This window comes from Microtus ochrogaster, linkage group LG3 (assembly GCF_000317375.1).
Source record: "Microtus ochrogaster isolate Prairie Vole_2 linkage group LG3, MicOch1.0, whole genome shotgun sequence".
Lineage (NCBI taxonomy): Eukaryota > Metazoa > Chordata > Mammalia > Rodentia > Cricetidae > Microtus > Microtus ochrogaster.
Window position 1 is genome coordinate 19644139 of NC_022029.1, and position 15039 is coordinate 19659177.

The window sequence follows — 15039 nt, forward strand, 5'->3', positions numbered from 1 at the left end:
AAAAAAAAAAAAAAAAAAAAAGAATCGTGTCCACATGACCCTTTCTGTCACATTCTGTTTGCTCTGGCTGTGAGGCCTCAGTGAGACAGAATGGCAACAACGTGGACAGCTGCTATAGAAATCTCTGGGACTTTAAGCACAGATAATACCGGAAATGACAAAGATTATTCGTCAATAATTTGTAGAAAACCAATACTGAAAATGTGTAAGTTCCCTGAACTCAGTGCTACCAGTGTAAATCGGTGACACTGTCTGTCCTACAGACCTCTCTGTGATAGAAAAGGGGTTGAATTTTGCAATCCTTTTATGAAGCTAGAGCACCAAGGGAAAGGCAGTAATTTCATAATGACTAATTAGTGTGCTTGAACTGCAGCTTTCAGTAGAAGTTTCCCAGAGAAGACAGACACCTGCCTGGACGGTTTTCCGGAGAAAGGCAAGTGTGAGCAAGCTGGGAAACTCCTTCTCACTTTGTTCCTGTGGAGTTAGTAGCTACAGAGCCACCAGCACTGTTTAGGTGCTCGTTATCAGTTTTTCAGGATTTTTAGTGCCTAAAGAAGAAAAAAAAACATCTTAATAGAACTCAGCATATGTGCTGTTAAGGGTAATGCAAATTTGATAATGCTGTACAGAGTGTTCCAAATTCCCCCTTATTTATAATGAGAGACTTGTCATTCACACATATATAGATGAATTATAATTTGTAGATTCTTAGTTAATAAACTGTGAAACAAACACAGTGCTCCTTGAAATATGAGTCATTTTTTAACTTCTCATCCAGGTTTTATCATCTCCTGGTCCTGCCTCTAATAAACCACTGTGTTTCTGTAGGATAAGTAAAATCTCAAGATTACTGAAGGGCTAGAGAGATTGCTCAGTGGGTAGGAGTGTGTGCTGTTCTTCCCAAGGGGCTTCTAGACTATTCAGACTTGAGAACAGGAAAGGACTGTGTCCAAAACCAAGGCTGGAACTTTAAAGAATCTTTGACAACAGGCAAAATTCTTACTTCTAGAGTTTTGACGTGCTTTGGTCTCTGACCCTCTTCTCTGTGTGGTCCACATGGCTTGGGAGATTTTCTTGAACAGCTTCTGGTTGTTTTGCTTCCCTTTCTCTTATTTGTTGCTGCAACAAGATGCCTTTGTTCATCTTCCCTCTTCTCTGTAAACATGTAAACAATGGAGGAACGCATGAACTAAAAGAGTCTGTTGGTAGTATCTCTGCATACCTTGCCATCCTTAATTATCCTGGATTCATGCTTCCTTAAAATAACTTGATTTGGCTTAGTTTTCCCAGTCTCGTGGTGAGTTGGTTGTTCACTTACTATTGTTTCTTCCTTGGGCTACTGATGCCTACCAGCTGTTGTATGGTCAGTGTCTTTACTTTGTCAGTTAATATAGGCTAGACCAAATTTTTGAGCATGGTTTGATGGTATTGAAATCCACCTCCCAGGTTTGGCCTGGGATGATAACATTTAAATGTTGTTAGATAGTTGAATTATTAAAGTAAGATTAGAAAGACAGGAACCTAAAGGAGATGCTTATGTTTTAAGAAAATAATTGGTTGGTTTAAAAAAAAGTTACCTCTTGCTTTAACTCTTCTTTCTTTTGGAAAAAAATAGAGTCTTGAAAAATAATTATAGATACGGAGCTCAAGATATATAGGGAAAATCAACAGATGAGGAAAGGAAATTCCTGTGCAATGACACTTGTCCCAAAGCTGATTATAATAGTGAGAATTTGGAGTCAATTTAAATGTCCAACATAGCAATAAATAATGTTTTTGAGGCTTTAATTTATATAAAACAACTGTCTCATTGTGTCTCATGAGAATGGCCCTCCACAGACTCGTGTGTTTGAATACTTGGCCTCTAGTCAGGGAAACTGTTTGGAGAAGATTAGAAGTATGCCTTAGTGGAGAAGGTGAGTCCAGATCTGACCCAACTACTCTCTCTCATTCTCTCTCTCTTTCTCTGCCTGCAACTTGCTTGTCAGGTGTGAGCTCTGAACTACTACTTCTGCCACCTTTGTCCCTGCCATAACAATCATGAACTAACTCTCTGAAACTGTGAGCAAGTCCCTCAATTAAATGCCTTCTTTGATAAGCTGCCTTGATCGTGGTGTCTCTTCATTGCAATGGAACAGTAACTAAGACAGTCATTAAAATCCCTAAGCGAAGCATGTCTGTTTTCCAGTTTTGCTGTGAAGAACATAAATCACAGAAAGGATTAATAATCCATTTGGAATTATGTAATTCCAAGTGATGGAGCTAGGACCTCGGCTATTTTATGTGAGTCAACAATTTATGTTCAAAACAGCTTTTCAACAGCAGTGTGGTTGAATGGATACTGTATTGTATGAGCATGATGAATATTAAGCAATCATAAGTGTGTTTTGAGTAATTTTTAATGAAGAAGTGCTCCTTATATAACACTGGATGCACGAGACACACTGTGGCATTGCTAGAGCATGTGATCTCCAATAGGTATCGATGTGGAAACAAGTATTTCAAATGACTGTCTCTAGGTTGTGACAGAGTCTGAAATCCTGTGTGCCCTCTATAATCTTCTGTACTTCCCAAGCCTCCCATAATTAGAGTGTGTTGATGGAGTGATCAAAAAAGATATCTGGGAAACATATGGTTATAGACTAAAGCTTTGAAGAACCAGTGCTCAGTGTTTTAGCCCAATAATATTCACTGCAGTGGGATCTAGAACGCAGTGAGGCCAGACAGTGCTGACACCCTGTGACTTATCCTCAGAGACGCAAGGTCATCTTTGGCGGGGGGCAGACTTCTGGCAGGTCCACCACCATGAACTGCTGCAAAAGTGAGACTATTAGTTTATGAGCCTAGTGACCAGTACATAATACATGTAGCAACTAGGTGAGACATTGACAAGTTAGTTACCATTCCTAAGTCTTCACTCAGTAAACAGCATGCTTAGTTATGATGAAGTTACAGGCATGATTGTGAGACTCAGCAGAGAGCATATGAGGTCTACTGTGTCATCTGAAACACACTAGAAGGTACCGAATGGTTGCCTCACAGTGATAACAAACATAGATTGCCCAGACATGGTTTGCCTGGAGGTCACCATACAGTGAAGAGCTATGGAGATCATTTGGTATCAGCTCAAAGAAACAAATAGAATTCATTATTTCTAAAACCAGACCTTTGGAGTAGTAGATTTGGTTAATTTAGCCTGTTATTTGTTGGGCTTAAGAGTATATTTATGCTCTGTTTTTTGCCCAAGAATGAGGAACTATTCTTATTGTAAAGATTGTAAAGACTCTAGCTATCTCCAGAGACATTATTTTCTTTTTTTTTTTTTAAGATTTCTTTGTTTATTATGTATACAGTGTTTTGCCTGCATGTATGCCTGCAGGCCAGAAGAGGACACTAGAACACATTACAGATGACTGTGAGCTACCATGTGGGTGCTGGGACTTAACTCAGCCTTGGGAAGAGCAGCCAGTGCTCTTAACTGCTGCACCATCTCTCCAGACCCCAGCCTTCAGCCCCCACTCTGTCTTCTATTAGGATCACTCTTACTTTCCATGCCAGTATGTGTAAGCTATATCAAAAATCTTTTGAAGTTAGAAATTATTTGGGTTTCTGAATGTCCTCAAATATATCCTGTGAAGATATAATAGTCACACAATGTAACACTCTACTTCAGGGTAGAATTGCCCAACTGTGAACAGAACACCACATGTAATAAAGAAATAGCAGAGATAGCATGAGGGTTTCCCAGCATGGTGGTTAATGGCCTGGTGGTTGAAGCTGACACAAACAATGTTTTACAGCTGTGAAGGAGTCTGTGTGTATCATTCTATTTGTGGGGGCTTTCATATGTTAAAATACTTAAATGTACTGCAAAATACTAAAAGCTGGTGAATTAAGAGGGTATAATTGGGTTGTTTTTATCTTACACATCTGTTTTCTGCAAAAATATCTTTGCCATAACTTTTGCTTTTATAACAAAAATTAAGTATGATTTATAAAGAAATTAGCCACTTGGTGGCAGTATAACATGGAGAATGTATGGCATCATTTCGGCCCTATGCTAAAAAAATTGTCATAGATTTTTTATTTCTTCTCTGATAGCAGACCTGTTTATAAGCTATTTTATTCAGATATCTAATTCTCTGTGAAATTATCCTCTCATAATCAAGCACCTCTTTTAAATGACTAATTTAATTTAAATGAGTACACCTTGTTGATTTGAAATTATAATAACAGACTCTAAATGAAAATTGCATTTATTCATTAAGGCTAGAAATGTTAACTATAGTTATTTTGTATGATATAAGTTAATAACTCAGTAAAGTTTTCATTGTCAAATAATCAACTTAGTTTATACAACAAAATTATATTAACTTGTATTAAACTACAACAACACAACTCATTATTTTTAAATAAAAATGCTAGTTTTCAAATAATAAAAATAAAAATACTAGCAACATATGCTGTAAACCTCTGCCTTCACTAAAGGGAAAATTATGCTGCATTTTAATGTTGTGTTTCTTTTCTTAAAATTCCAAAAGCATGTAGCTGCAAGTCCCTCCCGAATTGGGAGAATTGTCACTGCTCTGCGAAGCATCCATCTAGGTAGCTGGCCTGGCAGTTGGCCATGACTACTTAACCTTCATGACTCAGAATTTAGTAGAATTATTTTCTGGGGAGCCGAAGAAACTTCGGGAAATATTGAGAAGCTCAGAATAATTTCTGATAGCCACAATCACAGGGAACATTTTGCTCTTGATGCAGAAAGTCAGAACACAGACAGACCTTACAGTTTTCAGTTACCTACACCTTCTAAAATCCCCAGCCCTGGCTGACAGAAAACTGTGCTGAAGTTGACTGCATACAATTAGCCTTTTCAAAAAAATTCTAAAGGTCTGTAAGAATCTTTTCTTTGAATATGTGTTGTCCATTTCTTAATGAGTATCCCAGGGACCACACTTTATCACATAAGTCTTTGGTGGCTTGGCAACAGGAACATCTCAACTTGTGCAAGACACTTTTTCAAAAGGTGAATTTGAACAGCGACCCTGGAATGACTAGGTAGCTATGGTTTATGAGATGCTGAACTTAGAACATTAACCAGAATCAGAGCCTTCTTTGGTGCTGTCTTCTGCTCTTGAGGGTTGTGTCTTTGAAGTCATCTCTGACAGCTCTCATTTATTAGGAAGCAAGAGATGGGCAAGCTTGCTATTGAATGCTTTTGAATTTAGACTTAAAGTAAATTAATTGCCAAGACTTCTTACCTCACCCAGTTCTGAAGTTTTCATTAGTGGAGCCCTGAAAGTCTGTTGGCTAGACAGGGCTGGCCAAAATCCTCCCGAGCAGGAAAGTAGCGGAGAGGAGTCATTAGTGACATCTCAATGCTGTGGTACAACTTCAAAGTGTCTGCTCATGAAAACTCCCCTTGGTGCAGCCAAAGCAGGATGAGCAAACTAGAGCCTGTATCAAGGTAGAGGTGATGCAGCCTGGACAATCAAGGCAACTTGAGCTTCATAGCATCATTGCCTATTGGAAGAAACCAAGTAGGGACAAGTTATTGTGCATTTTTTATCATATGGTGAAATTTTTCTCTTGGTAGTGTCTTGGTGTGTGTTGCTAGGAACCAAGTGAAATCGCTAGCCACATTGGCATTTTAAAGCCTGGTGTAGTTTTAACTGTCCAGGCAGAAGTTCCTCCTTCAAGACGTAGTCACTGAAATGAAAATAAGAAAAGGTACATTGTTGAGATCTGTGCTTTATTCCACCCTCTGAACCTACGGAAATTACTAGTTTGATCATCTCCAGACAAGAGAATGTCTCAGGAATGTGGGTCACCTGAATGCCCAGTTCTAAGTTGCTGATACTCTCCCTTCCTTGTTCTAAGTTCCCCAGGTCCCATCAAGATCGTCCCAAGAATCTCAGAAGATTGAGATGCTCCCTGCTACAGTCATTAAAGGACATTCTATTTTTGGTAAAAAAAAAAAATGCACACACATTTATGTGTGTGTATGTGTGTGACCATGTATTACGTAGTATGTATGTATGTATATACGTATGTATGTGCACTAAGGCCTCCTCAGAAGAAAAATTCCATACCAAAAATAATGCATCAGCATTTCTGAGAAATACTTGACTAGGTTCAAAATGTGCTTAAACTGATTGTAAGCAGTAGTTCAGCCTGCTGTGGTAGTGAGTTTGTCACATTGTTGTTTCAGAAGACTCTTCTGAGTCTCAAGTCCCAAAAATGTCTATCACCTCTCCATCATGTGCTAGGATTGTATATACATCATCTGTCAATCTGAAGAGCAACCTGTTGAGATAAATGCCATGGGTCTACTTTATAGGCAGGAGAACTGAAGTTCAGGAAGGTTGAAGAATGCCAAAATGTATGAAGCTATTAGAAATTCAAGCCTTACTCTTTTATTTTCATTTATTTATTTGTTAGTTTTTGCTTTGTTTTGTTTTTCAAGACAGGGTCTCACACTGTAGCCCAGTTCAAGGATATCCTGAAATTTACAAGTCTCCTGCCTCAGCTTCCCAAGTTCTGGGATTCCAGGCATGAGACATCACACTCAGCCCTATCCTTCTAAATATACAAGTCTGTGCTCTTTCTTTTAGATGAACCAGTTACCATTTTATTTGGTAATATGCCTCGATGTGTTTTTATTGATGACCATGCATAAACGTTTCAGCATATAAAATATTAGATAAAAGTATACAATGAGCAAATATAACTCCAAACTGAAATTTGTCACTGAAAAACTTGAGGCCCTGAGTGACTATTTCACTAGTAAACTATTTGCTTCCTGGCACGGAATTCTAACAGAACTAGAATAAGAAATTTTGCAGGTGGTATTGACATTTTTGCACTGATAATTCATTCAACAAATATGTGTTAAATGACTATATATCAGGTACTGTTCTGGGTGATGGGAAATTAACAATGAAAAAAATGGACAAGGCTGGACCAGGTGGTATCTGCCTTAATCCTAGCAGTGGGGAGGTTCAAGCAGAAAGATCAACAGTTTAACACCTCAGCTACATAGCAAGTTTAGAAGCCAGTCTGGGCTAAGTGAGATCTTGCCAAAGAGTGAAGGAGACAAGGGATAGAGGAAAGAAGGAAAGAAAAGAGAAGAAAAAGATGGAAGGAAAATGTAAACAACGCCTTTGTCTTGAGGTTCTACTTTTCATAGATAGGGAAGAAAAATAACAAAATAAAAGGGAAAATGTCTCATGTTATGCAGAAACATGAAGCAGGCAAAACATCCCAGTATAGATTCCTAATTGCACACATGCTCTATGAATTTTCTGTGGAAATTTTGGAGGTTTGGGACCCATGACAACTCTATTAGACACACAAGACGTTCTATAGAAAATTAAATGTGAATCTCAACAAGTTTGTAATTATTCCACAAATCCATAGAGCTAATGAATGACAGAGTTCAACTAGACTCCTGGTCTCCTGGTGCCTCCGATCTCCTTTGTAAACCATTTCTCTGAGCACCATGTGACCTTGATAACTTTCTATCTAATTCCAAGCTCTAATGCTCAACAGTGTTCAATAGTGTGTAACCCCATTAGTTGCTTAGGATATTCAAAAATAACTTTTAAGCCCTTGAAAAATACTAATTCCCTAGTGTGTGAGAATTTGAAACGGGCTAAAGTTCACAGGCTCCTACCTGGCAAGTGGGTTTAAAGATGAAGAAGGCCAGCCTGGACACCCCCAGGTCAATGGAGCAGAGACGTGGCTAGTGTGGGGCTAGAAGCTTCCTAGAGCTAATTATTTAAGAAAAGTGGGAAAAGGGCAGGGATGGAAGAAGGAGGATGGAAAGGTAGCTGCTAACTCAGAATGGCCCACAAGTCCCAAGACGGTAAAGTCATATCTGAAATATCATCTAGATCTGAAAATACTGAGGTTATCGTCCCAGGTACTGGGGAGAAATATGATGAGTCTCTGAGCAGCACGTGTTGGATAAACTATATTGAGATAGCTAAAGTGATCAAGTCAACTTCAAAATGTAAGAAAGGTCTTTTTAAAATAGGTGTAAGAAATAGTAATTTTTATTTCTTTCTCACAGCATATATTGTGCTAAGCAGAATTACTGTGCTTTCTCATAGGTCAAACTTCATTTTAAAGAATGGTCAGATAAATTTTGCCTCGCAGAAAAGGTTACAAAAAGATCTTAGTTGTGGCTTTGGACTGCCTTAGACATTGTCACAGCAATTGGGAATTCTCAGCTGTGTCAGACAAACCAAATGAGGTTCATCAGAACACATATTCATATAAAATATGTTCGTTTGAGTTGACCACATTTGCTGGAGATGCACTTCTAGAAACCCATTGACCTCAAATGGATGTGGTCCAATTTCCTCAGACAGAAGATGGTTTCCTGGGGTACACAGTCAGGCAATCTAGAAGGGCGGTCACTTTGTAGTCTTAGGTGAGTGTTAACTCTTGACTGTGACTCTAAGCAGGGTACCGAAAGCAACGACATGGTCATCACGTGGACATGAATGCCTAGTTAAAATTACTTTTCTTTCCTTTGTTAGATAATAGTCAAGACATTGGATTTTTGTCGGGAATGGTCTTCTTGGGCATCTTGTTGCCGATTTTCTCTCTGATCGGGATATTTAACAGATCACTTCGAATAGGGTAGGTTTTTGCAGTTTCTAGTTTCTGATTTAGGCCATATAAGTATACTATCAAAATGTAGTCAATTTTCTACTAAAAACAAACATTAACATCTTTATTTTGAGAAAAGAGAGATTTTAATCATTATTATGTGTGTATGACGTATGGCTGGGAGAGCACACATACCACAGGTGCTTGTGGAGATCAGAGGACAACTTTGTTGAGTTGGTTCCCTCCTTCCACCTTAAAGTGAGTTCAGGAACTGATCAGGTCACACAGGCAACCACAGCTGGTATAAGGCTGTGAGTGTGACATCCAGGTTTTGTCCTGAAGACAGCATTTCCCAGCACTCCTCCCTGTTATCTGGCTTGTACATTCTGTCTGCCCCTTCTTCTGTCATGCTGTCTTGACTGTCATGCTGTCTTGAGCCTTGCAGTATAGGTGGTCCACTCAGACTAATCATTAAGCATTACTTGTTTCTCAGCACTTTGACCAGTTATGAGTCTCTGCATTGACTTCTGCTTACTGCAAAAAGAAGCCTCTCTGACCCAGGTTGAGAATACTACTAATCTATGGGTATAAACAAATACATAGAAGGCAATTTGACTACATGTCCATTTAGCAAGAGAACAGTAGTAGATTGCTTCTTTATTTAGGCCTATCCCCTCTTCAGATATGAGCTTTTAACCAAGTTTATAGTATCACAATTTAATTACCTCCTGTGGAAAGGGATTCAAACCCAATCAGAGAGTTGTTGATTACTCCAGCAACATTCATGGCACTATAGCACAAGTGAACACATCTAGCCTGGCATTTTAGTATTGTAGAACATGGAATTACCACTGGGTAAAACCACTGATGACTTTTCTCCCTCAGGGGCCTACATAGCCCCTTCCAACACTATGAACACTGACCAATAGGAAGAAGTTCCAGGTCAGTTTCATCATAATTTCGCTATATTCTGCAACCAAAATGTATGGCGTCTTCAGAAATAATGTCTTACCATCTAGTTATGGTGGGCAGTTAAAAGCAGTGGTAATGGTTTGTGTTATCTTCAGGAAAGGCCCATCTTCTTTCAAACAACTTATCCTAGTATAGTATTAGAAAGGTTTATGCCTAGTTGTTCAAAATGAGATATGAGTAAGGAAAGGTCTCTAGCATTAAAGGCCTCTGATATTTCTAAATGTTACCAAATGCATTTGGCATTTCGTATATGTTAATAGACTAAAGCTGTTTAATGTTGCAGTTTTCTAATGTGTGTAATAATGCACAGATTTGGAGACACATGAACATTCTTTGATTTCTGACTTAAACTATATATGTATAGCCAATCAGAAACTGGAAGCCAATGTCGTCTTTGTCATCACTTGCTTCAGGAGGTAATCAATCATCTAAATATATAATCAAAATGAAGAAGAAAGAGTTTAAGCAAGCTAGTCTATAAATTACTATATTATACTTATTATCTGCACAACCTTTCCCCACAGAACTTAATATTTCAAATTTTAAATTATATGTTAATAAGTATATCCCTAGTGCCTTTCCAAAGTGGACAAACTAGAATGTAATTTTGCTTAGGGATGTTTTAAAATGTAACTAAATACAAAGACTCTTGAAATATCTTAGTGTTCAAATAATGCCTGCAAAAATTTTTATATTAGTATTATCATCTAAATATATCCCAGATATTTTTGCAATTTTAACTAATAACCATTTTATTACTATAATTAGTAAAACCCAAAGGTTTTTAGTTAGCAATAATCCATAAGTAAATAGAACGATCCCTGGATAATTTAATTGCTTAAATCCTAATTTTAAGAAAACAAAAGAGAGGCTGGGAAAATGGCTCTTTCATTAAAGTGCTTGCCTTGCAAGCATCAGGACTTGAGTTTGAGCCCTAGAATCCAAGTTAACAAAGGCCACAGGTATCGTGTTGCTTACTCATAATCCTAGTGCTGGAAAAAGCAGAAACAGGCATATCTGTGAGGCTCACTGGCCAGCCTACCTGGCCTACTTACCAAACTCCAGGACAGTAATACACCCTCCTTCCAAATAAGGTTGATAGCACCTAAGGAATGACACCGAAGGCTGTCCCCAGGCCTTCACATGTACACATATCCACAAATTCACAATTAATCCCAGCACTTGGGAGGCAGAGGCAGGCGGATCTCTGTGAGTTCGAGACCAGCCTGGTCTACAAGAGCTAGTTCCAGGACAGGCTCCAAAGCCACAGAGAAACCCTGTCTCGAAAAACCAAAAAAAAAAAAAAAACCAAGAAAATACACACACATACAAAGTAGAAAGAAGAAATAATTCCAATATAAGTATTTAACATATATGTAGATACTGTTGGCTACCAAAACTATATATTATTGATAAAAGCCTGTTATTAAAATCAGAACTAAAACAGAAACAAAAATCACCTTTTAAACGCAGACAGATTATATCTATCAGTGGCTAAGATCAAGTTATCAATAATGCATCAGCGTCGCATTAAGGAAAGTCAAAGCTCTTCACTTGGAATCATTTAACCAAGAACGAAGTGCAGATTTGAATCCTCTGCTCATGTTCTCTGTACCGTCAGTCCTCACCACTCTGTTGTATGAGTCTAAACCTGTACCTGCCTGAAGACTGTCTTGCAAATATGTCTGTCTGTGTGTCTATCCCTGTGTGTGTCTGTCTCTCTGTGAGTGCTGTGTGTGTCACTCTGTGTTTATTGCACGACGCAGAAATCATCACATGGGGAAGGAATGGGATACTTGACAGAAATCTTTAACAGCGTTTTACAAGGGATTAAGTCTCTGGCTCCAACTGATCCCAACTGACCCAGATAACATCAATGATAAACATTTTTTTTATCAACCAATATCCATACATGACTGCTTTCAACTTTTATGGTAGACTTTAGAAAGTGGCTTTAAACTTCTGTATTTTCTGCTTTCAGCCAATTTTACACATGGTTTACTTGGGTCAGGGGCATGGAAGAGTAGATTATTTAAGATTACAGCTATGCATTAATTTAGGTTGTAAATGTTGATTACATGGAAAACCCAATTCAAGTAGATGTACTGTTACATTATTTCTTAAAGGCAGGTTAAACAAACTGAATACACAAAAGGCCAGCAGTCTCAAGTCTTAAGTGACCTTAAGGTGTATTATTAACTCTGACTGTGAGGAACAGCTAAAATTTCAGTCTTTTAGAATGCAAAATATTTTCAGAATATTGTATTGTCACATAAATATAACAAAACTAAGAGTAGGCAAATTTAAAATATGTATGAAAAATCACTGTATACTGTACCAGTGTCCTCTGTGAAATGGCACAGTAACATCAGCTCACTATCATGGTCTAATTTTAAATATAGAAAGTACATGCATTAATTTTAAAAACTGAATCTTAAAAGATTGTATAGATATATGCAAAGAAATAATTTTTCCCTTGTGTTAGTCAAGGTCAAAGGATCTTGCAAAGTTCACTTGGCCATTTTTGTTGTTACTTAATAAATGTGTTTAGGGAACCTGTTAAATAACATGTCTTACTTGTTTTTCAGTCTCTTGATGTGTAAAAATATGCCTCAGATCAGTGTGGTCTTGTCTGTATCCCTGGTACAACCTGTTTGCCCAAATAAGTTCACATAATCAATGTAGAAAGTGTTTTTATACATGAAGACAGCACCAGGAGGAACATTTGATAATACCTCAAGCTGGTTTATACCTGAACACCTAAGTAAGAGATAGAAGACTTTGCTTGGTGGGGGTAAGCTGAATTCCATTCTAGCTCTGTGCATAACCTATGATTGCCTGCTCTGATTCTAAATAAATGTTCTGAGAGAGTGTGATGGTGCATAATCCCAGCACTTGGGAAACAGAGGCAGGAGGATCTCTGAATTCAAGGCCAGCCTGGTCTGCAGAGTAAGTTCCAGTATAACCAGGATGACACAGAGAAACTCTGTCTCAAAAAACGAAGGAAGGAAGGAAGGAAGGAAGGAAGGAAGGAAGGAAGGAAGGAAGGAAGGAGGTGCTGCTTCTAATGTATTATTTTGTCTTCTAGAATTAAAAGAAAAGTCTTACTGGTGATCCCAAAGTGGCTTCATGAAGATATTCCTAATATGGAAAATAGTAATGTTGCAAAATTGCTACAGGTAATCAAGCAGCACTAAAGAGAACCTGATTGGTTCCAAGTGTGGTAGGTATGTCAGTAATACTAATGTTGGGAAGACTGGGGCAGGAGGATCACAAATTCAAGGCCAACTACATAATGAAACCTTTTCAAAATAAATAAGCAAGGCTGGAAAGGTTGCTCAGTGGTTAAGAGTATTTATTGTTCCTGCAAATGGCCCAGGTTCAATTTTCAGCACCTACGTGGCGGCTCACAGCTATCTGTAACTCCAGTTTCAGAGGATTCAATGCTCTTTTCTGACCTCTTCAGTCATCATATATCACACATACATATAAACTTAAAAATAAATAGTAAACAACAAAATCCCTGCAATTGAAATATCAGTTGAAGTGTGTTCTGGTTGTTAGAGTAGAAAACATAGCTAGTGTGTGTGTGGAGACAAAGTTGTAGCATTTCAAGGCCTCCTTAGACGAAAGAACAGTTAGGGGAGTAGAGGGCAGGAGGAAAGGAAACTGTGCTATTCAGGAAAAAAGATTGGTAAGTGTCTTCGGGGCAAAGGAGGAAGGAAAGAAACACCCTGTGGAGCAAGCGATGAAGGCTCCAATAGGATTATTTACAATATGTCCAAGTCTTGTTCCATTCCATTGTTTCAACTTTATGAACCTTGCAAAGATTATCGTTGGGTGACTGTGGAAGATGGTCTCACCAGGGGTAAACTAAGATTTATGTCAACCAGGAAGAAAGGAGTATGCCCCAGGATGACCCTGGGAATGAGGGAATTGGGGCGGGAAGCTTTGCCAGCTACAGAGAAAAGAGTCAGAAGTATGTTTCCAGAACTCTGCTCATCCATCACCATTTTCAATACCCAGTTAGTGGGTCAGAAACATGTGATACTACCCCAGCAATGGCCATAGAAAATGAACCCAAATGTGATGGAGGCAGAGAGGAAATATGGGAAGATGAGGACGTTCTTGAAAGAATGTTCTAGGCAGAAGAATCATGTGAGCTCAAGAACAGAGGGGCCAGCAACATCTTGGACAGTTCAGGCCTATTTGTAAAAACAGACACACATACATGGTTCTGCTTAACATTGGATGAACCTACTGTCTTAATTTGCTTTCTATTGCTGGAATAAACAACTATGACCAAAAGCAATTTGGGAAGTAAAGGGTGTACTTCATCCTATAGCTTTAAGTCTATTATCCAAGGAAGGCAGGGCAGGAACTTGGGGCAGGTACGATGCAGAGGTCACAGAGAAGTGGTGCTTACTGGCTTGCTTTCCCATGGCATGTTCAGTCTGCTTTTCTATAGCACCCAAGATCACTAGTTCAGAGGTAGCACTGCTCACAATGATCCAGTCCCTTCTACATCAATCATCAATCAGGAAAATGTACTACAGATTTGCCCATAGGCCAATCTGGAGGCCACATTTTCTCAATCCTCTTCCAAAAAGACTCTAGCTTGTGGCAAGTTAACATAAAACTAGTCAGCACGACCACTAATCAACTTAACCCAGACATACGTTGTTGAAATAAGAGCGGCAGAGCTGCGTCCCCAGCACCCAGCCGCCCACATGGCTAGCTTAGCTTACGTCCCGAAATAATTACACGGAAACTGTATTCTTTTAAACACTGCCTGACCCATTAGTTTCAGCCTCTTATTGGCTAGCTCTTACATATTGATCTAACCCATTTCTATTAATCTGTGTAGCCCACAAGCTGGCTTACCAGGAATGATCTTAACCTGCATCTGTCTGCAGTGGGACAATCATGGCGACTCCCTGACTCAGCTTCTTTCTCCCAGCATCCTGTTCTGTTTTCTCCGCCTACCTAAGGGTTGGCCTATGAAATGGGCCTAGGCAGTTTCTTTATTAATAAGAAATCACTCCCACATCAATACATCATATGGACAAAGGGTTCCCAGGATAAAATAAAAATAAATATATAGAATTTTTAATACTTTTTTTGTTTGGTTTTGGTTTTGATTTTTTAAGACATGGTTTCTCTGTGTAACAGTCCTTGCTGTCCTAGAATTTCCTCTGTCAACCAGGCTGGCCTCAAACTCACAGAGGTCAGCCTGCCTCTGCCTCCCAAGTGCTGGGATTAAAATCATGTGCCACAACTGTCTGACTAAAAACTTTTGAAAAAGGTTATAGCCAAGAAATATGCTTAAGACATGGATTATTTTTAATCCTATCTTTGGAAGGCCTGAATAAAGGTTTAGAAGACACCAAAGAAAGAGAAGGCACAAATCATCCAGGACATAAACTCTAAGATGGAAGGGAAGGG

General features: G+C 38.7%; 1 protein-coding gene across 1 annotated transcript in view; it reads left to right on the forward strand.

Moving 5' to 3' along the window:
* Positions 1–15039, forward strand: part of Il23r (interleukin 23 receptor) — a 76908-nt gene that overhangs the window by 57429 nt on the left and 4440 nt on the right. The window contains 4 exon segments of the mRNA XM_013351285.1: positions 3067–3094; positions 5854–5970; positions 8550–8652; positions 12683–12773. Coding sequence (XP_013206739.1) covers positions 3067–3094; positions 5854–5970; positions 8550–8652; positions 12683–12773 — 339 coding nt within the window.